Source organism: Micrasema longulum, unplaced genomic scaffold (genome assembly GCF_059751315.1).
Source record: "Micrasema longulum isolate JH-2025_06_02 unplaced genomic scaffold, ASM5975131v1 h1tg002919l, whole genome shotgun sequence".
Lineage (NCBI taxonomy): Eukaryota > Metazoa > Arthropoda > Insecta > Trichoptera > Brachycentridae > Micrasema > Micrasema longulum.
The window spans coordinates 608-26,625 of NW_028280037.1; the positions used below are offsets into that span (position 1 = coordinate 608).

The window sequence follows — 26,018 nt, forward strand, 5'->3', positions numbered from 1 at the left end:
ACCTGCATACAGATATCGCAAAGTTACTGATAGTACTGTTTGAGTTGATTTGATAGATAAAAGGTAATAAATAATCTTCCGTTGAAGCACAGAGCTGATGTTTAAGAGAAGGTAGAATAGAAGATGTCTAGACTTCTATATTATCTTCTCTTAAATGTTCTTCATCTCTGTTGTTAAATGTTAATATAAACAGCTCCCCAGTTAGTTGAATCCAATCCTTGTGTACAAAAATTTGGACAAACTCAAAATATTGTTAATTTACATATTACTTATATGTATCCATATGTAGTTACAAATAAAGAAGCAATCTGTGCAGATTACCAATAAAAATCACTATTCGCCACTGATATACAGATGTGTATCGCAAAAATAATTTTAACGCTTTTAAAAAGTTTTGTAATCGTTTCGGCGGAATGATCATGTCCAATAAATTTAATCCCAGTCAGTGGAAGAATCACTTCCTTTTTTTCTCAATCCAATGAAGTGCATATTATATACTTCTGGATTACCTTCTTTCAGCACGAAGATGCTAAAGCTACCAGATTACAGAGAGCTCCTTCGAGCAGCTTTTCTCGTTTAGCAACGAGCAATTTTTCCGAGTGTGTAGGCACCGCCAAGGAGACTTATTTCCTCAGATGCGGTGTGCGGTATGTGGGGAGCACGCTGTTTAAATATATAATGCACATGTTATGTTTTTATACGCAGAAAATTTAATTTACTTTTTTTATGTTTGAATTAAGATGTAATATTCTTGATAGCTACATTTAAAATTGAACAAATTTGATGTCTTAATAATACGTTTCGAATTAAGATTTTTTATAAAACTATTTTTACATCCGCCTATGCTTATTGAGTATTTATTTTCCTCATCTAAAATACAATCGCAAAAAGAATCGTGCAAAGAAGGAGGCTGGTGTAATATTATGGCGTCATCCTGTTACCCAAAAAAAATCATTATATTTTTCTAAACCAATCACAATAATAATTCGGCTTATGGTTCATTGTATGATAATTTTTTCAAGGTTTCTATAATGACTTAAGTTATTTAGTTATAAGGTGAGATTCAGCTTATGACAGGTCATAAGTACTGCGAGAGACTTCCATATTCCCTTCTGTAAAATGTTCTTCACGTCTGTTGTAATATTTTTTATTTTTTTTATTTTCTGTTGTCACATAGTTTTATATTTTGCACGGTTAGACTTAATTTGAATAGACCAGTGAAGTTTCCATATTGTATAATAATGATATGTAAGGTTATCAATGAAAGTATAAAAAGAGAAACAAAATCATAAGTGGAAGTTGTTTAAAAATTAAAATAAAAAAAGGAATTTAAAATTTTGTACTTTACGTAAACAACTTTTTTACGTTTTGTACGTAAAAAAATTTGTAAAAGTAATTAAAAGGTAAGAATTAAAATATAGAATGTAAAACATGCTCAGATGTAAAAAAAAACATTTTCAAAAGGGAAAAAACATAAATATACACGTACATATTTTATGGGATTCAAAGAAACGATGAGAAGAATCTTTAAATGAAATATAAGCCAATAAATTTAAGTCAATTTAAAAAACATCTTCAAAATTAATGACACATGATAGTAAGAGCAGCAATATATTGATTTTATATACATATACAATTTAAATAATTAAACGTAGTTTTAAATTATAAAAACATGTCAATGCGGCTGAGAAAAAAGAAAGAATAGAATAACAGGTACAGCAAGTAATCTTTAAAATTTGAAAAAGCAATATAAGGAGAAGGTTTTAAACCAAAGGTAGTTGATAAAATTTCTCTTAAGTGATTTTAGAAGTGATACAAATTTCATCAGATAAATTTGAAAACATTATTAATGTATGTGATGTGAAGGGATGTAAAAGAAAAAGGGATCAACGGGAGTTTATATAGAGTAAATAATTGTAATCCTGTATGATGGACATCTATATGGTTTAAAAATCTGTTTAAAGGGGTACACGGTCCATATAAAAACGAATTCTGACAAAAGTTCAATAGTTAATATGTTAATATTAACCGCTAGGGGGTTAAATCCAGTCCTCATCTACGAAAGATTGGACAAACTCAAAACATTGTTGATGAATCCATCTGGTCCAAGAAGTATCAAAATTAAAAAAAAATTCAAGCGTTGCCTAGTACGCAGATGAAATAATTCAATCAGATGAATCTCACCCGCAACAATAAAACCTTCAATGAGCATATAAAACGAGTCTGATTTCTTTTTTTCTCTCGCAATATTATTCTTAAACTTTTCTTTATATTTAAAAATGTTTTTCCTTTTTTTGTTTTTTCATATTTATGTATTTATTTCGTTAATGTTTTTGGTTGCTTATGTGTATTTACCTACTAGTTACCATTGTTACAGTTATGCAATTTTATAATTTTTTGTTATGTTTTTATATATGTATTTTTTTTTCATGTTCAATATATGTTAAAGGCAATTTATGCCGTTTATGTAAAATAAATAAATAAATATTACCATACAGCAATTTCTTCCTTCCTACTCAAACCGTTCAGTTTGAGAAAATTACAAGTACATGGACATATTGCACCTTTAGGACGAAAACGGCTTAACTCGAAAAATCAACTTTTTGGGAAACAGCAAAAGAAGTATGTAAGTTGTGACACCTTCGTATTCTTTCGTCGATTGTTTCGTAGTTTTCAAATTAAGCACCAAATTTGGAGTTCAAAACTATACCAAAGGCATTCAACCATAAATCTACGAAAAAAAAGCGAAATGAAAATAAATTATTATAAGTTTAAACAAGACATTTATTTAATGAGTTGTTATTAAATTGAAAAAAAAAAAAAACTAACAAATGCACTTTGATAAATAAGATAATGACACGGTTTTTATTAGGTCAGATCAAGTCACCAAACACATGTTTTTATTTATTCACGAAATTACATAAACTTAAATAATTCACTTAGATCATCGGTATCGGTCGCAACGAAACAATCACAAAGCTAAATTGGTCGTTTTAATATTTAAAAACAAAATGGAAAGTTGCCATTTGTGTCTGAATAAAATCGACTCAACCGACTTTTGGTCACTATATGTTTGTCTCCGTTGCGTCTTTTACACAGCAGTATAAACACAACACTAATAGCGTCACTTCCGTAATGACACGTAACCTAAATTTTGAGTAACAAGGGGACCGATATAACGCTTTTTTCCTATTCCCACCCGAATGTTGCATTTTTTAAATGCAGAAAGATGGATAATGTTCCTTTAAGATGTGTTATGATCTTATCTCATTTCAAGGTTTTTTTTAAGTCGTTTTCGTTCTAAAGATACGATATTATAATCCGTAAGTAAACTTTTTTTAAGTTCTTGCAGATCGTCGAACTTTCTTTTTTTTTATTTTAAAACTATCTTTGTGAAGGCGTGGTAAATTTTTGAAGATTGAGGCTCTACGGAAAGATTTCTTCGTTGGGGTAAAGGAGTCCAGATATCCGAAAATCTAATTTACAATTGATTTTGCCATCTGGAGTATACTGCAAAGTACGAATATTGGTAACCACAAGATCACCCCTTTTTTTTCAGGAGGAATCATCTTGTGAAACTGTATTGTATCAAAAGACTTACAAAAATCATGGTTTATATAGGCAAACATCGTAAGGCTGTGCATTTTTCTTTTGTCTTACAGATACCATAGTACTCTGTTGGAACATTAATGTTGTTAATTTTTAAACATTTTTCTATAGTTGCATGCTTGAAATCGGCCTCCACTTAGGTGTGCCCCTTTTTCAAATATTTCTGTTCAGTCATTATTTTGAAGTTCATGGCCACATTCATCACATAGTTTCCATTTTGGTACATATAATCATCATTGTTCAAAATAATCTTATTGCCTTCAAGTTGCATATTTTGTGTTATTTTATTGATTGAAAAATGGATGCAATTGAAACAAACTGCGTTAAGGCCACCTTCTGATTCGTTCTATAAATAACAATGGCCATCTTTTGTATTAAAATTAAAAGTACAAACATTGTGCACGATTAACTTTGTTTTATAGTATAAACTTGAGAGGTTCGATTTAGGACTCAACAATGCCGCCTACAGGGACGTGGTAATTTTTTTTTTTTTTTTTTATCATTTTCTATTTCACTTCCAGCTTCTATTTTTTTTTTGTTAGTGTATATTCAATTCCACATCAGATAACTTTCAAATTTTCTGTGCAACACAAATATCGCACTTATCATTTTAGAACTAAAAAGTGATTTCATTTGTTTGGACTGCATTTGAGAATGTTGATGAAGATAGTTGACTTGCACCAATCATTCAAATGAAAATTAGGCAAAGCTGCTTTATACATCCATTCTTCTTTATTTTTTTTATTTGTAAAAAACGGGGTACTGCCATGTTCATTATTAAATTTGTATATGTTTATGTGATGAGTATAAATGAACTGTATTTATTACCATTCATAGAATTTCACAAATAAAATTAAAAAATCCATTTCGATGGTCTAGAAGACTAATCGTGTTAAGTACAAAAAAGAAGAGTTTGGACATTTTTACTTTAAATGTATTAAATGAACACGCCGCACCATTTGCACTTACTAGAACATTAATTTTTCATATCTTCCCAAATTGTATTTGCTTATTCATAATAAGTGACATTAAAACAAAGGATTCAAAATCAACTTGTCAAACTTTAAAATGCTCTCCTGAAAAATGACATATTTTGTAATTAGCACTTTGTCTTCTAGACCATCGATTTCACTTTTCATTTACTTTCAAAATTTCTAATACATAACAGAGGATAGTCATAAATAATTCATTGTAAGTAGGTATTAATTATATAACCAAGTTGTTATTTTTTCGCAATTTGCCGATTTTACATTTAATCTAAAATTTATTCTGACTTCCTTCATTCAGAGCACAAGTAAGTTTATAAAAAGTGGCTTTCATGTTATTTTAGCGCTGAATAAAAAATATTGTCTTTATAAAAAATACATTACACTGAGTTAATATCATTATAACCGTATACAAATTTTAATACTTCTTTAGAAATACATAGGAGTATTAAAAAAAAATCTCACTTGTAAAATTTGTGAACGTAATAATGTGTTTTATTTTTTATGTGCAAATAATGTATTTGTTATAACTTTAATAATGTTAATAGAATTAAATAAGGCTTTAATAAAAATATACATAATTATTTTTTTTACTTATTTGTGTGTGTTGTGTTCGCATATAATTGATGAACAATATCTAAAAATAACAAATTGTGATTATTATACCAATGTATTGTTTATTTTTTGTGATTCATGATAAATAAAAAAATAATAAATACAAATTAATTATGTGATTAAATATGTAGTTGATTTTTACTGGTGGGTTGTAGCAAGGAATGTTGTAAGCATATCAAAATGGAAAATAATGTACAACATGTATAAATATTTGTCAACAATATCAATTAATGACCGCAAACCCGTTTTTTTAATGATTTATTTTGACATAAAATAACCTCGGTATATCGGTAGATCAACTGGTTGGAGAATATTTGAACTTTTGTCTTCATCATACTTCAAACCGCACCAAATGGTGCATCGGGCACTGCATTGGTAAACCAATTGCATCGTTTTTTTATCATCAGTGAAAGTGGATAATCAAATATTGCAGTGTAAAATCGCATTTATTTTAGTGAATCGACCTTGCCAATTCTCTGATTAATTTTATTTAAGAGAGATTTTTTAACCTGACGGGATATTTTCCGATCATTTATGTAACGCTATTTTTGTAAAAATCGCCTCAAGGGCGCTGTACAATAAATAAATATCCCAGCACGTCTGCAGCTACAGAGTGCATGGATGGTTGGGTAGAAACCCAACTAGAAAGTTCAATTGTCAATTATAACAGATAGGAGCTTGGTTACAGCACGTCTTGCAGGTACAGAGCGCATGGACGATAAGAAATCTAGCTCCCATTTACACATTTTTAAAATTGACAAAGAAATGTATTACATTCATGAAATTTTCTAAAAACATAATAATAATATTAATAATAAAAAGGAGTGAGGCGTGTTGTACATCTTGCAGCCATTAAGAGCATGCACGGTTGGAATTCTAGACCCCATTTACAAAATATAGGTATTTTATAGTTGATAACATTTACATATGGAAGCTAAATTATCAATCGTCGTGCAGTTACAAAGCGTATGGACGAGTGGAACTCTAGCAAGTTAAAATGATATCAATAAATATACAAAAAATAAACGTAAACATAGAGCATAGTAGTTAATTTGTCAAGTGTTTATGCCAAGAAGCAAGCAATAAAAAACTAAATAAATAAAGCACTGTTTCAACATTATGGTTTACAAAATAAAAATAGATGTCCGAAGAGTATCTTTTATAGATAATAGGTTGATACCGCCGCCGTATGGCCTACTGGCTGCTTCATAATTCCTGGATGATGGTTGATGCATATGTATAGATACTGAGGGATAATGCTTATTGTTCCAAAGACTTGGTGTCCATTTTGGTCAGTATTATTTCGTTTTATGAGACGCAACATTCCTGTTCAACTCACTTTTTTACATGTATATTAGACAAACGCGTGTAAAGGAGGTTTGATTTATCATTTTGTATGTATTAAAAAGGTAGGTCTTTAAAATATTATATAATTATCATTCAACGTTTTAAAAACATTGTTGTAATTTCATTAATTCTAGGGGGTAGTATTTCATATAGCTAAATTTAGGTACTTTCGCGTCAAAAGTTGATGCATTTTAAACGCAAAAGCGCGCGTAGAAAACGCATTTTTAACGCGCATTTACGTACTAAATACACGCTAACTGAGCCATCTCTTCGCCCACAATTCCATTCAGAATACCAGCCCAGGATACCAACTGATGAAAATATTTGAAATGGATTTAGAATAATTAATAGTATTTTCGAAATCAATATGGATATTGTGGAGAAATGTTTTCATCAATGTAATTTTTTTATTTTATAAAACACTCGTGATAATGTTCTTAACAAACTTGAATGGTCAGGAACAAACAAACATGAATCATGACGTATTAGGGGCGTGGCCGATAGAATGATTGGTTTTGCGAGAATTCAAAATTTAAAAATATTTTTTATGCTACTAATAATTAGCAAAAAAAAATATTATTATTTTTTACTGGACAGTATTTTATAGACTTTTATTACTTTGAACGTAAAGAATTTTTTTCTTATTAAAATACTCGTGATAATGTTCTCAAGAAGTTTGAATGGTCAGGAACAAATAAACACGAATCGTGACGTATTAGGGGCGTGGCCAATGGAATAATTATTTTTGCGAGAATTCAAAATTGAAAATTTAAAAATATTTTTTATGCTACTAATAATTAGCAAAAAATTGTTTATTTACTGGACAGTATTTCATAGACCTTTATTACTTTAAAATGTAAAAAAACGTGATATTTTCCTATTATGTATTCAATATTTATAAATGAAATAGACGATACACAATGTTATTTTTAGAGAACACATAAAAATATGTTGACATGTGCTCTACTTCAAGATTCAAAATAATAAAAATTCATAAATCCTAAATATAAGTTCCGCTTATTGATATTGCAATCTTCCATATTGGCGACTTGTTCCATATAACTTTACACACTACCTACTTGCTGGCTTGACACGTGACGCGATTCAATCTAATCGGTATCTACTACACTCGTAATTACTATAAGTTCATTGAGATGTTTATCTTTATATGGATACTATAATAAATCACTACCTACTCCGTTATTCATTTTATGCACCGTATTATTATCGTTCCACATCCCTCGTGAAAGAACGTATTCAATTTACTCTTGATTTACCGGAAATGACCTTGAAAGTCGGCATTGTCGTCTAGTGATTACCACGTTAGGGTACAATGAAAACATACAGTAATTTGCTGGTAATCACTTAAGAAGCCATTTAATTGCATAGAACAAAAGTGTTCCAAAATGTTGCTTTGGTTTTTAGTCTAACAACAAACGTGTCCGAAAGATTTCGGTTTTCGCTTGCAATTCTTAACCTGAGTAACTATGACCCGTTGTATTGCTGTAAACTGTACCTTATTTCGTGGTTGATAAAATCATAGAATGTTTTTTTATCCGCATGGGCTACTCTATTAGCCAGTGACGTGTTATTACTCCAATGTTAAATGTTTAGAAATATGTTATTCGAATAGAAGGTACATTTTTTGTTATAATTTGTATTTTGTGAATGCATTTTTAATCTTACTGATGTCTTCTATTTTGTCCTCTCATTATTTTAATTAAAAACAATTTATAAACTTTTGCAGACAAATGTTGAACTTCTGCTTGTTTTGATCTATTCATTTTTTTTCATATTTTTTTTGTTGTATTTCCTTTTTGTAAAATATCAACAAAATAAATTACGGTTTTTTCTAATGCAATCACAACCAACTTTGTGATCAATTTTGCTTGGCTTATTTAAAAATAATCAATTACACGATTATAGTATATCCTCCTACCAAGTACCTGGTCAGCACCATGCGAAGGAACTGATAAAAGGGTAATAGTAAAGGTTTTGCCTTCGACCTAATAAAGCCTCAGCCGAAATCGAGTGAGGGTTATAACTAGATCCCGCCCAGGGCACTGCGGATTGAACAAACTCCTTGCTAGAATAAACCTTTCCGAAACTTATAGATGTAGGTTCTGCAGTGCAGATGAGGAACACCTTTACACATCATATGTGAATGTAATGCTTTATATCATAAAAGAAGCCTCGTCCTCGGGGGACCACTGATTAAACCTGAGGATGTGAAAGAGCTCGCCCCTTACTTAATAGCCCGATACTTTACGAATCTAGGCATGGAGAGGGAGATTTAGCAAGATGTAAACTCTCGCCTTTTACACAGTAGCCAGGTTCTTTATAAACCTGGGCTTGGAGGGTGAGAACTATTCACGGGAATGTGTCACAATAGATCTTCAAAGGTCGCAGTGACGTCAGGAGCTTGCAAAGCACTGACCTCCCTCTAAGAATAAGAATAAGAATATCCTCCCACAGCAACCGCTGCGACAGATGTTACACCGATTATTGTATGTTACTCTTTCGAAACTTTTTTATCTTCCCAGCACTGTCCCAACTCATTGTCAAGGTAGGCTGTTGGGGTCGGCTCCTCTCTTTCTCAAACTGCATATTCTTCGGCCCTGGGTACTGCTTTCATCCATGCCGTTTCTCTGCGGGATTTTGGAGCTTTATCTTACCCAGGAGTTATTTGGGTTCCTCCATATAACTATCGAGGAAGATCCAGAGACATTGCCTTATTTTCAGTTCATTTATGGCGTCTTATACACCCATACCATCTCTGCTGTCTCTCTTCCAGCTAACTGTTTATGTCAGTGACATCAAGGCTACCACGAATGGGTGAACTCTTAATTTTATATTTTAGTTATGCTCCTACCAATCACTTAAGCGTTTACATTTCTGCTGTTTTAAGTTGGAGTTATACATATGTACTGACTGTGGAATCATCTCCCATCCACCATCAAAGATGTTACTATAGTATCTCTGTTTAAATCACGTCTGAAAAAACATCTCCTTTCTCTTCCTTAATCTCTCCTCCTTTTCTCTTACCTCTTTTTTCCATTGAGTAATAGTTTTGATTGAAGGTAATTTATAAACAAATACGTTTATTTCTATTTTAATATATCTTTAGCTTTTTAATTTTTACGTTCTTCTAAATATGTTCTGTAACTTAAATTGTAAAAATAAATATTTTACTTTTTTAGTTGGTTGGAAGAAACTGCCATTTGGCAATAAGCCCGCCAATGTTCAAATAACATTATTTACAAAAAATCAAATAAACAAATAAAATATGTAGATACATTGTCCTGCATTCGGAGCCATTCTCCGCGGTACTCTTCCAGAATTGTAGTCGTGTAATTCTTTAAACATAAAACGTAGATTTTTTTCAAAACTGATAACATTGTTAATTATTTTACGTGTTTTCATAAAATGTTACGGTGATGATAATGATGGAAATGTTACGAAAAAAATGCCGATTTAATCAGTAAAGTGGATAATGGCGGTCGGATCTGTGAATAGAGGGCCGTTTTCATGCGGACAATACAATATCATTATATGAGACTCGTAATATTGTCATGTCCCATCATCGTAAACAGTCTCGACCACGCAGGACAGAACGCTGGACAATACTAAAATTTGACTGCAGCTTACGCGTGAGGGCTGCTAAAATTAATTCACGACGGCGTTCACGAATTCACGAAAACTATTATTCATTGTATTTATAGGAATCGTTTAAGAACGAACTAATTAATTAAAAGGTGCCGTCAATTTTGGTAAAAAAAAAATCGGGAGCGACACGTTCACGTCAAGCACATCGCTATTGTCACAAGGTCCTGTCCGTGCGTGTTCACATGAGGACAATGCGGCCCCGCGCGATGATGGGCGCAATCACTGTTCGGCGGAGATAGCCTGCCCGTCTATCTCGGTGACAATGCCTCGGGAAATGTTTTGCCCTACAAATTGCCGTTTACACATGGACAATGGTCTAGTCCTGAGACAAAACAACATTGTATTGTCTACGTGTAAACGGCCTTTTAGTAACGTTTATTGGTTTGCTTCAGTTTCTAAGTGTTGGCACTCTCTTTTTAAAAAGTAGCACGAATCGGTGTAATCTGTGGACACTGTGTTCCACAGTATCGTATTTACACATTACCTTGTAGCCTTTTGCTGAATCACATACTATTACACAATAGCGAAAATACTACAGCGTTAGGATATTCAATATTTCGCCATAATATGTACATCTACAAACTGCGTGTTTCTCGAAAGTCAAACAACCCATAACTTTACAAATGCTTTTAAAAAAATATAGGTACCTACTTAAAATATTTTTTTGTGAAATATATTTTTTTTTCGTTGCATTCGGCAGTCATTGTTAAATTTTTAATCTTGAATTAGGGCACATATAAACATATTCTTAAAATACATTATATTCATTTTAAATTAAATTATATAAATAAGTATACATAAACACATGATTTATAAGCTGTTTAATACATACGTCGTAACTTTAAGTTTGAATTGTCGTTAATTGCAGAAATATTTCTGAATACATTTCCTATCCTAATAATGTTCTTATTTTTATTAGGATACGAAATATTATATTCAGAAACATTTCTGCATACTTAGCTCAAAAATAATTATTTCGTACTAGTGTCATTATTATCGCTCAGGTGCGGTGTATTTTTAATTTTTTTAAACATGCAAATATAAATATACAATAGTACTTTATTAAGATGGCTAAAAACAAAGTTTTCAATAGGAAAACCGATACATTATCCCACTTTTTCGGGAAACCAAAATCATTATTTTACTCTGCAAGGTGCGATTTTTGGATGCTATCATATTCACGTTTCGTATATTTTCTGTTAAATACATTTTGATACATTTTTTATCACACGTATCACTTTATAGGTATTATTTCATTTTATTTTATTTATTTCGAATGCTAATAGAAGTACAGGTTAAATGAACATAAATAAAAACTATACAAAATGTATACTCGTACATAGTAGGGCCTGCCATCCAATTATATGTGTTCACTAAATTATACTGCAATAAAGCGACGACGCCGACGGTTTAAAGTTTAAAGTATATAGAAATAAATATTCTACATACAAAAATAAAAGAAATATGAACAAAACAAGGAGATAGTGGGAAGGAAAAGAAAGAAATTGATAAGGAGTGGTGAAGGATGAATGAAGGAAAGTAGGAGTGGAAAATTGCAATTGATTTAATGATTAAGAACAAGAAAAGAGACAAAACGAATATTTATTCTGAATCAAGCCCATCAGTTCTATTCTGTACCTATTATATGGAGTGTTAAATATATCAAGACTATTAAAATTCTTGTTAAATGCTTCACATATACAAAGGATCGTAGCATATTTCCGATGATTAGTAATACTAAATAGTAAATATCAGAGAGTCTAGTTGGTCTGAAGGAGACGCGGTAAGCAAGTAGATGAATTACATAGTTCTGGGGAATCAAATTTATTATTTACAATTTCGTAAAGCAGGATCTGATCGAAAATATCTCTTATCCATTATAGTTTACTAAATTTAGAACACATTATGAAATCTATGGTGTTGACGTCTAAATAAATATTATAAATAAAGACAAAATAAACCTGAAAAGTTTTTTTTTTTTAAAGAAATATTTGCGTTCTAATGATTTGGGAATCGAGTTGGGGTAGAGTGGGATTCGAACCACAGACCTTTAGTCCGTGAGTCCAAGACACTAGCCACAAGACCACAACCCGATACAATTAGTTTTTAAATTCAGTTTTTTTTTAAAGACGAGTTAGTGTAAAATAAGATAATGAAAATAGAAAAAATAAAAATAGATGTAGAGACAAAAAGTAATAAAATTAAAGTAGATAATTAAATTAGGAAAAATTACGAAAGCAAATAAAATGTATATCTGGAAAAGAAATCATTGACATTTATACTATTTGTGACCCAGTTTATATAATAAAGAAATTGTTAGATGAAGAGCGGCTCCTTTATTATTTATTTCAATGTATCTCTTTTTTGAATGATGTTCTAAAACTTACGCAACGAAGCCGGACTCTTTAATTTTGACCTTTGTTTTCGCTTTCATCGCGTATTGTGGTTCAACTGGTTTTTGCAAAACACGGCCCATATTATGTCGTGACTCGTGACATGCGGTTCGCATCGTAGTCAAATTAAGTATTGTAGGAAATAAAATTATTTAAAGATATATTATCAAACTAAGCATTGCCATTTTGAGTACGAATTTATTTTATTTATCAAAATAACTATGCATACATTAACTGATATAATGACGAAGTTTATAATGATACAACCAGGAACGACCCATACATGTGAACTTGCCCCGACTCGCAAAAAAATCCGTGTTTAGTCTGGGTACTTGCATACATTCATAGACATACATGCGTGTACATACACATATCCAGACATAAATATGTATTCACCCACACACATTTACATATTATAATTTATAAATACATGTACATATTACGGCAGAGAAATTTGTGTATCTGAGAAGTATGTTTACTGGGGGTGGAATGGCTGATAAAGATGTTGAAAAGAGGGTAAGTGACGAAAACAGAGTGGACGCTGCACTTAAATCAACCTTGGAAAAAAAAAAAATTAATGACAAAATTAGCATTTTACAATGGAGTCCTGGATCTGACCCTGATGAAAATGAGAAACGAAATATGGACTTAGAAAAACAGGGATGAAAGTAGGCTGAATGCTGTCGAAATGCGATCTCTCAGGCGAATGTGTGTTAAAACTGTGTACGATAGGTGTACACATGTCGAGATCCGTGCATTATGTAAGATTGAGATGAGATAGTGTAGTTGTCTAGTCTATACTCGGTCAAAACGGAATGCCGATCATTCAATTCTTGTATAATGCTAGTACAATATAGGTACAATATAGAAAAATATTTATTTTAAAAAAATAATTTAAAAAACATTACCCAAACATCGTCATCGATGTGTTATCTATTGTGTTGAAATATAAATAGCTTAATCAAAGTTAAATTAGGTACATTTGGGTAATAGTATAATAATCGTGCTCATAAACCGCGTTGTGTACAAATGAATGTTCATTGCATTATAAATGTTAGGTATTTCTGTTGGCGTTTCCATTAAAATTTCGTGAAATGCTTGAGATAATATAATACATTTTATTTGCCACGTTGCCTAATTCTGTCCTTACCTACTAGGATGTCATGCTTTCGTTTAGTAAGTTCGTCTGTATCCTAAACTGCAATACGCTCCCACTTGCTATTTAATTATGCTCACGCTTACACACACCTGAACACTTACTCCCACACAAAAAAACCTCTACACTTACTCTCATACAAATACACAGAAACACAACCTTTTGTTGTACCACAATTAAATATGTTTCTTTTTTTTCATTTTATATTTAAAGCACTAACTTTGTAGTTATTCATTTCAATAACATAAATAAAACAACTTTGTTTTTAACCACTATTTTTTTTCCACCGACCGGTTTCAAAGCAAGCAAGCGTCTTTGTCAAGGTTTACGCAACTAATGTATTATTTCCTATTTTATTTTATCCATGTTTACTAAGTACTACATGTGGAGCTAATAAATTAGTCTTTTTGCTGTGTTTTATAATCTTTTTATGACACATGTATTTTTTACAATTCATTATTATATTTAAGGAAACAGTTAAAAAATAACATTTAAAATTGTAAAATAATAATGTGAAAACATACAAAAATATAATTACACCGGTCATTTAAATGACGCACTGCCAATAACCGACTGATTTGAATGGATGAGAAAAACACAAACGACTGATGTTTTCCTTGTCTTATGCATATGTATCTATCGTACAATCTCGATTCTGTTGTCTCTTTCACAGAAACACCGGCCACAGAAAAGCGTATCTGTCTTCCTTGTTATAAGTTTTAACCGATTTATTGTTGTATTGGCATCACTTTCATTTATTTCATTATTCTGCAAATATTGCTATCATAATTGCGGACAATTTTTTAAAAATTAAAATCTCATGTTAAAATCTTACATATTTATACAAATTTGACTTTCTAAATCCGGTGTAAAAATGTCCATTTGAAGATTATAAAAGAAACTACAACTTCATCATTTAAAAAAATAAGAAAGATATGTATATCAAGTCTTGTATACTATGTAGACTTGTGTTACATAATAGCCACACAAGGAATAATATTATTTATAAAATGAATTTTGCCAAAGACAACGGTGAAGTTAAATATTAAACCTACTGTCCCCTTAAATAAATAATATAAGATCACAGTTAATTTGATAGAATTACCGGACCTTGTAAAAATAATGCATTTAATTTTATTGAACAATTAATTGCAATGTATTATGTGCACTATGTATGTATCTACCTTCAACTGCGTCAATACTCCCATGGTACTCGTACATAATCTCATTATGCACTTATTATAGGATTATTATTTTAATGATAGGTGGTCTAAGACATTATTACAGAAATACGAGATAAAGCAGAATATTAAATAACTGTGTTTTATAACTATATTAGGTACATAGATCTAGAGAGTAATGTAATACATGTTGTAAAATAATTTATTATAAACTAGATACAACTTGAAGTTTTCACTTGTGGAATGTCACAGTAATTTATAATTCCATATTAATAATTGCTTTGAATTTTATAGGAGATTTTCTAGACCCTCTAGAATTTCAGTAAGTCCAGATTATTTCTTTGAGTTATATGTAACTAAAATAAATCTCCTTCTTCTTATGGTGCCACTTTACGGTGGAGGTCATCTTCATCATGGTAATTTTCATGTTGTCTGCAGCCGCTCCAAATAAGAATTTGGAGGTACAGTGGAACCACTCTTAAGTTTTTAAGCCAGGAGATACATACGTCGTCTTCCTACACTGTGTTTTCCTTCAATTTTTCTTTCTAATATGATACGGACTATTTACTCTATCCAAAGTCCTCTAGCTTTTTGTTTTGTATTTAATATTTCAATTTCTTTTCTCATGTGTATACTACATACTTCTTCCTTGCAAACTCAATCTACCAATGATATCTTAAGCATTATTTGGAGAGTCCAGCTTTTGACGCCGCACGGAAGCATTGAAGATGTAGCATCACACAATTTGCATACGTAGATTGAAGTTGAAATCTCTATTACTAAGGAGGTCACGCATTTTGAAAAAGCAGCTCTTTGCCATCTTAAATTTAATCTACCGAGTGTGATCCCACTGATACAAATAAATAGCCAGCATCCCAAATATTTATTTTGTTGGACATTTCCTATGTACATTCCCTATCAGAAAAAGTGCTAGTGTGAGGAGATAAAGTTTGTTATGACACTATCATATAATTTTTATTATGACACTATCATATAATGTTTATTATGACACTATCATATAATGCTTATTATGACACTTTAATATAATGGGTAAAGTTTATTATTACACTATCATACAACCACCATTACTAATTTCCCTGTTTTTCAATCCGATAGCAGAATGTATCAATTGTTCATATCATCTCTATGCAGATGATTTACAACTATATCTTCATTGCAGACCTGAAAGCATCAGCAAAGAAATAGAATCAATGTCTAATACACTAAATTGCGTATCAACATGGACAAAAGAGTATGGTTTACTTATAAACCTATCTAAAACACAAATAATGTTTGCGACTTGTCAAACATTGCTTAGTAAGCTAGACGTATCTTCACTTAATCCTCTTAATGTCAATGGTACAAATATTTAATAAAGGAATATGTTTTGTAACTTGAATTATAAAAATAAAACTATTATTTTATTGGTTGGTTGGAAGAAATTGTCATTTGGCAATAAGCCCGCTAATGTACAAATAGCATTATTTACAAAAAGCTTAATAAATAAATAATGTCGATATTTAAATTAATTAGCTTACTAGATAAAATAAAATTCACACACAAAACTCATTTTCACTAACCACCCGTCACATGGGCTGTAAGAACAGTTTTTTTGTTTGTTTTTTAAGTATGTTAATGATTTGAAAAAGTCTTTTGAAAGTTAATGGTAAAACTTTATCGCTGTGTACCCAAAACTATTTATTTTCCTGTTATTCCTACGTTGTTCACAAGTTAAATTATTTGACGCTCTTTTATTTTTTGAGTATACCTGAATCCCTATAATTGTAGCGCAAATAATTTATTTTAGAGGCATATTAATTGGTCATTTATTAAGTTTTACTGACAACCATTTACTTATTTTTGGACACACTTATTTTTAATTCTTTTGTATAGGTTGTAATTCTTTTTTTTGTTATTCGTTAGAATGACAGTATCATCGACATGACAAATATTATTTATCATCTTTCCATTCACATTTATACCATTGGATGTTTCCTATAGATACTTGTAGTATTTTCCTGTGCTCATTTATTTTTAACAAAAAAATTCATCAAAGTTTAAAAAGAAAACTATGTATCTACTGCCGTCTATTGAAAGCTTTTTAAAACTTGCAAAGATTTAGGCTCTTAGTAACAGTTGCACAAAAACAGTGGGGTTGAATAAAACATTAATTATTCGTTTATGCATTTTTGTAAAAATGACAAAATAGGTTGCATGGAAAAGGGAAAAAAACAATCCATGTTACCTACTTTGAAGAAAAACTAACAATTATTTGACTATAAACATGTTTTGACTTCAACAATGTTTCGACTATGTCCAAATGCTTGCAGACTCGCTGGATTTTCTCCCTACGGAGTTGTTTATATTAAAATTTGTTGCATCAAATGCCAAAAATAAATGCCTAGACTCCCATATTTCTTCTCAAAAATGTTTTCCCTCTGTGTTGCAACAAATTTTAATGATTTAACTCAACTTTTTGTGGTGATACTGGCTCTTTAACAACTTAAAACTATTTTTGATTGATAAAAACAACAAAAAGCGCATAATGCTCAAAATCCAACATGGTTGTATTTTAATGTAACTTAATACTTATGGGTGTATCTAACTAATGTGTTAGATATTTTTGATAAAACATTTCCTTCATTTTTTTAACATTTATACTACATGTTGATTATTTTAGCATATCGAAGAAAATGTATTCAAAACCAGACACTTTTGTTAACTACTTATCTGATTATTCATGTTCACACTTATATTATGTCAGTAAACAAAAAAATGTGTAAGTATAAATAGGACATACTAGTTATTTAGTAAATAATGTATTTTCCTTTATTTTCAGCTAAAATGGGAAAGGGTCACAAAGACCCTTCTGAGTCAGTATTCACAGCGGAACTTGATTCTTTGAATAGAATAGCTAAAAGGCCAGCAGTGGACTTACAGTTTCAAGATCTAACATACTCAGTGGCAGATAAAACTAAAATAAATGGTGTGTAAATAATGTCAACTCCACGCTACTTCCGTAATTATATCACGGAGTAATTTTACAACTAGGTAACTTCAAAATCACCACTTTGGGTTACCCACTAAAACACATATTTGCAGCTTCCTCCATTAATGCTCCAAATAGACCAGGCATGTATTCAAATCATAATAATACGATTTGAATGAATCACTACTTGCCTATTTGTCGCATTCATTGAGGAAGATACAAATATGTCATTGTGTTTTTAGCGGATAACTCAAAAATGCTAATTTTTAAGTTACCTAGTTGTAGTAAATACCCCTCAATATAATTTTTAGAAAATAATTCATGTACTACCAATATAGTGCCATATACACTATTAAGTGCGGGTAAAGGAATTATTAATCATTAATGAATGCTTTAAAAAATAAAAAATATTTTCAATTTTATTTTGGAAACCAAAACTACCATTCTGAAATTAATATTTTATTTTAATTATTTAAAATCTATTCTTAACATATCTTTCAGGATATTTAATATATTTTTTAATTTGTTTACACATGTTGTTTCGGTATCACTGAACTTCCTTATTCTGACCCCTAAGATAATTTGCAAACACTATCATCCTTTTTTAAGGCAGACGAAACATTCTTGATGGGATTTCTGGATCTTTTCGATCTGGAGAGTTGACGGCAATCCTCGGACCATCTGGTGCAGGCAAAACCACATTGATGAATATTCTAACAGGATTTACGTGAGTGCATATTTATTGTCTTATAATGTATTAATGAAACAAGAATGTTAAAGGAATGAGTATACTTTTCCAGTACTTTTTTTTATTTTATTTTTTTTACAATAAACATAAGTGATAAAACAGAGTATTAAAAAAATAAAGCATAATTACAAAGCAATGAAATACATATTAATAGTAAACAAAAAAATCCCACAAAGGCATGGCCTGTTCGTGGGTATACAAGAAAATGTTGATGAATTTTTGCTCCTCTAATAAATAATGGACAGTTATAATATGTTTGTGTAACATAAGAAAGAAAAAATAGAATATTCTGTAAAAGATAATCTGGTTTTTTTATAGCAATTAAAAAAGGAAATAAAAAAATATTAAAAAGTCCCAAAAATATTCCTTATTATTAAAAGGCAAAAAAATAAATCATAGAAAAAAGAGTTCATATCTTTAGTTTGAATCCAGGATAGTGCATGTTTTTTAAAAGAATGAAAATTTTGAAAGTTCGTAATCAATAAAATATTATCAGTAAAAAGTGAATTAAAAACTTTTGGCCCTATAAAATATGCATGTCTCTGTGCGAGCCTCGTTTTACAATGTGGTATTTCTAACACACGATTCCTTCTTTGACTTGATATATTTGAATTACTTGTAAATAAATTTTGGTTCTTAAATGTATATTTTAAACATTGAAAACAATATATTTGTCTTAGATCTAAAAGTTAAGCTTCTTGGAACAATTGGAAAGAAGGAAAAATGCGATTTTGTGAAGCATTACTTTGTATGATTCTATTACATTTTAAACTATCACTTATTGTTTATGAAATTATTCTAACAATTAAAAATCTATTTTGTCATTAAATAAAACAAGTACTTTGCTTGTAAAATGTACACACCTATACAGTATTTAAATTATCAATAAATAATTTCTTCATTTTAATGTCATTAATAGTGGAAAAGTAATTAAAACTAATGCACAAGCGTGAACAGAAGTTTTCACTCAATAGGTAATCAATGATATGATTACATCACAAATACATATGTAATATGGAATGACAAGGTTGGGCACTGTGGTGTAATATTTTGCAACAGAAACCGATATGTACCCACTAATAAAAATATTTAATACACGAAAACAAACATGTTTATTTGTAATAACTAACATTTATCTGTTATGAAAAGATTATAAAAATAAACAAGGATCATGAATATTATGTATCTTTTTTGGGTGATACCGTGTATTTTTTTTGTTTTGTTTATATATTCAGAATAAATTATTATAAACGTATATAATTAATACAGTTTAAATTATTTTACAAAATAAATAATAATCTGTTGATATAAATAATGTTTTTTTTTATAATAAATACTAACTTACCAGTTCGTCGGTACTAAATTTAATTCTCAAACTTTTTTCAAAAAAGCATCCAATTTTACTTGCTTTGATTGTTGTTTCCTTTCAGAATCATATCATAGACTACCAATATTTCAATATTCTTTTAATTTAAGTAATAATAAAATAAAATATATAATTAATACCTTTTTATTTTTCTTAAAAACAAAACAAAAACTAACTCGGAAACAATTTCACACACACAGTAGGCTGCTCGCGTACACGGTAATATAATAAAACAACGTGTAAAATTGTGTCTTCTATTAGAATCGCGGCGCCTACTGTCGTCTGCGTCTGGTGTGGCAGAAGAGGGGAATCCCACGCCCGGCACCAACCGTAGTTGTAAATTGGCGTAAATCAAACCAGCGCAAAACGACGTTTATCTGTATATTTACGAGTTGTTTATCAGTAAAAAAATAATTTATGGTTAAAAAGAGTGAAAAACAGTAAAATTGGAACTACAACTGTTTTTAATGCTGGCAACACCGAATTTTAAGTTTACAAGGCCACGGTGTTCTATTTCAGTCTCAGACTAACAATTCTCTAGAGAGGCCTTTTAGCTCTATTGCATAGAACAAAAACGTTCCAAATATTTGGTTTGGTTTTTAATTTAACAACAAACGTGCAATGAACGGTTTTGGTTAACAACTCAAGTACCTGCGACCCGTTATATTGCTGTAATATGTAGCTAACTTTGTGGTCAATATTCATAAAATGGTTTATCTCTGTATGGGCGAATCTATTAAGTTATTACTCAGATTTCAGTTCAATTTTATTTTTATAGTGTTACCATTAGAGAAAATCCGTAATATGAACACCAGAGCCCCAATGAACTTAGAATTTTTTGACAGGCTATGCCATGCCTACGGAGATAAATTAAAATTTATATTTTATAATACGTATTACAAATAAATAACACAGGGCGACAGGCATTTTGTTTCCAGAGATTTTTAATCTGTTTTCAGGTAATTTTTGGGTGCTGAATCGAAAACAGTTGTCAGATTTGGTCGAGTAGGTAGCTCTAGTTTTTGAGGTATAATTTATTTTAGTTAACGACAAAAATAAGGAACCCAGGATATCTTTGAAAGCTAAAATTAAATTTTTTTATAGGCGAGGTAGTAATTTATGGTGGGGGTTTACGCAAAAATACACAAGTCGGGATTAGAAGTTAATGGGTAGTTAGTAAGTTGAACTGGGAAATAACATTTTAATTTTTGATAAAAATAACACTTTAGATTTTAAAGATATCTCAGTTTCCTTATGTATGCCTTTTATCCAAAATAAAATCAAGTATATCTCAAAAACTAGATATTCTACAAAAAAACATAGGTATTTTTTTAAATCAGTTCAAAATATTGTAAATAAGTTTGAACACTTAAGGCATTAATAAAAAAAATGTTGGCCGGTGTGAAAAATAATTAACGTGTGATTTTATATTTTATATTTTATTAAGGCTAAAAATAATATTTGTATATTTCAACATTTGTACAATTTTTACAGATCCTCAAACTACCAGGGAGACATACTTGTAAATGGATATCATAGAGACATGAAATTGTACCAAAAGCTGTCTTGCTACATAATGCAAGATGATCTGGTTCAACCATATCTATCTGTTCAGGAATCAATGGATATGGTGGCTAATTTAAAATTAGCTGAATCCCTTGGAAAACGAGAAAAATCTGTCGTGGTTTGTTAAATGTTTTTTCAAAATATCTTAAAATCAAGAGGAAACAGTTTTATTACATACTAATGATACAATAAGAACCCCATACAATCAGAATTAATCTGTTTTACCGCAAAGCCGAGTATGATTATTCATTTCTAAATATAGTAATATAATATCTCGGTATACACCGGAATCTCATTATACACATTGGATGAGTTCCACCCAGTACCATGCAAAAAAGAATAACGGTGGATTCTATTAACTTTGTTGAAGTAGTAAGAAATAAGATTCAAATTTTAAAGTCATCAGTTTATAAAAAAATATCCCCATCATTTCCTTTCCACACCTAATAGTCCATAGGGTTCGGCATTGTTACACCAATCGCGGCGTATATCGATCATTTTTGTAACATTAATATTTCATGTCAACCATGTTGGGAATCGAACCCGTGACTTCTTGCATGGTAGGCAAATACGCTGACCACTATACCGGGAGGCCGACTACTACACCACGAGGCCGTCTTTAAAAACTGTACCCCTTATTTGCTTTCATTGGTGGACATCAACTAATTTGTTAACAAACAGCTTTAATGTTACATCGCGCTGATTAAAACGTTTATGTGTTTTCCTTAATAATTTACATTTTAAACTTTTTAATACACGCAAATTAACAATTCAAACAAAACAACATAAAAGCAGATGTAAGATAATTATTAAATTCCATCGATTTTCAAATATGAAATCAAATAAGAGGTTATTAAAAAGAAAAAAAATTGCTCTACAAGAGTAAATAATATATGCAGTGTTTGCTTAAACGCTTCATAAATTATTTTATTCGTTTACAGGTCAAGCTAGTTATTTTTTTTAGTTTACACACTTTCTATCATAATTAGCGTTAAGAATGATAAAAAATGCAATAATATTTTTTTTTAATAAGATGACTATCTTAGGAATTTTCCGCTTCAGTATCTTTGAAGGCTGATTTCAGCAAAGAATAGCCCATTAAGTTGTACTTTATTTGTACTCTTATAAAAGCTGAGAGTCTAGAGCAGCTTGAAAAATAATCCAAAAAAAAGAAATTTCCTTTTTAGATTATTAATTTAAAGTTAAAAACTCAAATCTGACTCGTTCGAACGTAGTTCACAATTTTAGGTCATAACTTTTGTAGGTTCCATTAATGTTACGAAGTTGATTATTTTATGCGTAAAAACCCAATTTAAATTTAATAAGATAGAAAAAACAAAATTAAAAATTTTGCACAGATTTAAAAAAAAAACAATAAAACCGATTCGGCCGAAAATTTTCAAAATCCAATTTTAAAAAATCATAACTCCAAAACTATGCAATATCGCGGAACATACATGGGGGTGATTCGAATACCCCTCAACATGAAGTACCTACATTTTTCCGTTGGACGCCACTTCTCCAGCCACCCTATATAAGGACAATGTGACAAGTGATTTGTTCTCTTGTCTTCATTTGGAAAAAAACGGACACACCCTTTGTTAACACATACTTAAGGTAAGTTTTATAATGAAACTTTCATGGCGGTTTTCGAGAAAGGCGTTCTTATTTGTTACAGACCCCGATAGTTCTCCTTCATTATTTTACAGTAAATTAGTCAATAATGTATTCTCCTTATTCGTTTTCTCGTTTATTCCTTCGATTGAACGCGAAGAAGGAGGTGTCGAAATTTCTTTCTTTTGTCTACTTGACATTCCATTTTTAAGGTATGTAATCAAATAAAATAATAAATTTAACGTAAAAGCAAATGCAATATCTTGTAAAGCAAAAAAAATCTCACGACGTACAACCTTTACCATTTTGTTTTACTTTCAGTGTCCATTTTTTAATTTGAAAAAAATGGACACGACTCATAATAAATAAATATAATAAAGCAAGCTACTTGCAAACTTTGTTGTATTCTGGGAGAAAATATGTTTTACATTTGAATTTACAAAATGAAATATAAAATCGATGATTAAAAAACTTCTTGTCTACAGATCAATGAGATTCTTACAACATTGGGATTAACACAGTGCAGAAATACTCGAACAGACAAATTATCTGGAGGACAATTAAAAAGGCTCTCTGTGGCATTGGAACTAATCAACAATCCACCAATAATTTTTCTCGATGAGCCTACTACGTAAGATAATCATTTGTTTACAGTAAACATTTTTTGTCTTGTAATTTAATTGCAAAACTCAACATACATTTTATTGTTTTTTAGTGGCCTCGATGTTGTTGCAATAAAACAATGTGTAAAACTTCTGAAACTGTTGGCAAATAGTGGCAGGACCATAATTTGCACAATTCATCAACCAGCTGCTTCAATGCTGTTACTATTTGATAACTTGTATGTAGTCGCAAAAGGAAAATGCGTTTACCATGGAACTCCGGCCCATCTTGTTCCGTTCATGAAAAAATGTGGAATAGAATGCTTAACTACACATAATCCCGCAGATATAATCATCGAGAATTTGCAGACAAACAGCGATGCTGACAAGATGTCAGCATTGATAGACAATGGTAAAAAAAGAGAAGGTTTGAAAGAAAACGAAATATTCATGAATGAATTTCAAGGAAATCACAAATTAAATGTTGATAAAGATTTAGCGATTGCGGTTAAAGCTGGTTTAGGATTCTCCACATCATTTTGGACACAATTCAGTATTATATTAAAAAGAATGATTATCCAGAAATCCCGTAACAAGGTAAATAAACCAATATAAAATGTAGAGTGAAAAATGACAAGTATTATCTCATTTAATGGTTTTTCATACCTATCCTCTATTCCTTATGTATTAATCATAACAAATTATAATATTTGAGTTTGTTCAAATGTTCATAGACAAAAGACTGGATTTCACCCCCTCGGGAGTCATTAAGATTAAATTCACTAAAATCAACAAATGGAATAATTGAAGAAATATGGATGTTCGAACATAGGCAAAATGGTGAATGTTACACAGTGTGTAAAGTGGCCACTTAAACCAGCCAATGACAGGTCATAAGCCCTGTAAATGCCTAGATATCCATATTCCCTTATTTAAGCTATTCTCCATCCCTGTTGTAATTTGTTAATAACAGATTATACTAATTTACAAAACACAAAAAAAAAGTCAAAATATTATCACTTAGCACTCTTAAAATATAAGGTTTTCAATAAACGGACTTGTTTAGAAGATATTTCATACACCTAAGGTTAAAAACAGAAATTTAATCACAATATTTTATCCTTCAAATGAAGTATAAAATGCCTACATACATTACCTATACTAATTTTTATTTAGTCCCTCCTTATTGTTTGCAGACCCCTTTATTTGTTTTTTTGATTTAAATTTAAATATCCAAATTATTGAATTAGTTTCTTGGATTAAGCTTTTTCCTTTATTTAAATATTTTGAACTGAGATTCCCTTAAAAATTGTGTTATGTGACATTTCTTTTTTGATTGTTATTAGACAAACATTAAATTTACATCTGAAATTCCAGATTGCTCTTTGGATTCAGTTAATACACCACTTCTTCAGCTCGATGTTCCTGGGTGGAATATTTTACGGAATAGGAGATGAAGGCCCAGCAGCAGTTGCAAATTTTAAGTTTTGCTTCACAATTGTTATATTTTTTACTTACACTTATGCAATGGTTCCTATTTTACTATGTAAGTAAATAATATTATACGTTCTTGATACAATTTAATTAAAATGTAAAATAAATATGTATCATCTTTAACAAAGTAAACTATGTAACAAATGAATCTTTTAAAAATTTTACTCAGGAAGTTTCTTTATTTACATTTTTATCCATAATCTTTTACGTATCAAATTGGCATTATTCAATATCCGTGCAAACTATTAATTCAGTTTAATTTGATAATTAAGGTTCAAACCATGCTTTAAAAAATCTAATAAATAGTTATTACTTTACTGGAACCAAACCTGACAGTCAGCCCAAATATTAATAAATAAATAGTTACACAAAACTAGTATAAATATACAACAAAAGTTTAATTTAAAAAAATACAGTGCCAGACGTAATCACACAAAAACTTGATTAAACATGTCCAGCAAAATTAATTGCTTTGACGAAGAAACATGCCGGCCGCCATTGCCTTCTTTTATTTGTTGATAACGATCCGGATATTTTGCAATCCGGTTGAATTGAGTTTGGATAAACGGAGTTCCACTGTATATCATAGTAGTTCATACAATGGGTCGAATGTCAGCGAAGTCCAACTTTACAAGAGGGAGGAAAAATGATTTATGGTAGTTAATGTTCAGACAACTTTACTAGTA

General features: G+C 30.4%; 1 protein-coding gene across 1 annotated transcript; it reads left to right on the forward strand.

Moving 5' to 3' along the window:
• Positions 1-17,797: 17,797 nt before the first annotated feature.
• Positions 17,798-25,966, forward strand: LOC148271348 (ATP-binding cassette sub-family G member 1-like). The gene is made up of 6 exons (XM_088241498.1): positions 17,798-17,939; positions 18,552-18,669; positions 21,551-21,740; positions 23,722-23,867; positions 23,952-24,435; positions 25,216-25,966. The coding sequence occupies exons 1-6, from the start codon at positions 17,798-17,800 to the stop codon at positions 25,390-25,392; spliced, it is 1,257 nt and encodes a 418-aa protein (XP_088097624.1). The 3' UTR covers positions 25,393-25,966.
• The last annotated feature ends 52 nt before the right edge of the window (positions 25,967-26,018 follow it).

What these genes read in the sequence shown, in the direction of transcription:
- LOC148271348 (XM_088241498.1), top strand. Translation starts at nt 17,798, where the DNA reads ATGGGAAAGGGTCACAAAGACCCTTCTGAGTCAGTATTCACAGCGGAA. An exon ending in AGATAAAACTAAAATAAATG is followed by an intron (nt 17,940 to 18,551) that starts GTGTGTAAATAA and finishes TCCTTTTTTAAG; the next exon opens with GCAGACGAAACATTCTTGAT. An exon ending in AATATTCTAACAGGATTTAC is followed by an intron (nt 18,670 to 21,550) that starts GTGAGTGCATAT and finishes CAATTTTTACAG; the next exon opens with ATCCTCAAACTACCAGGGAG.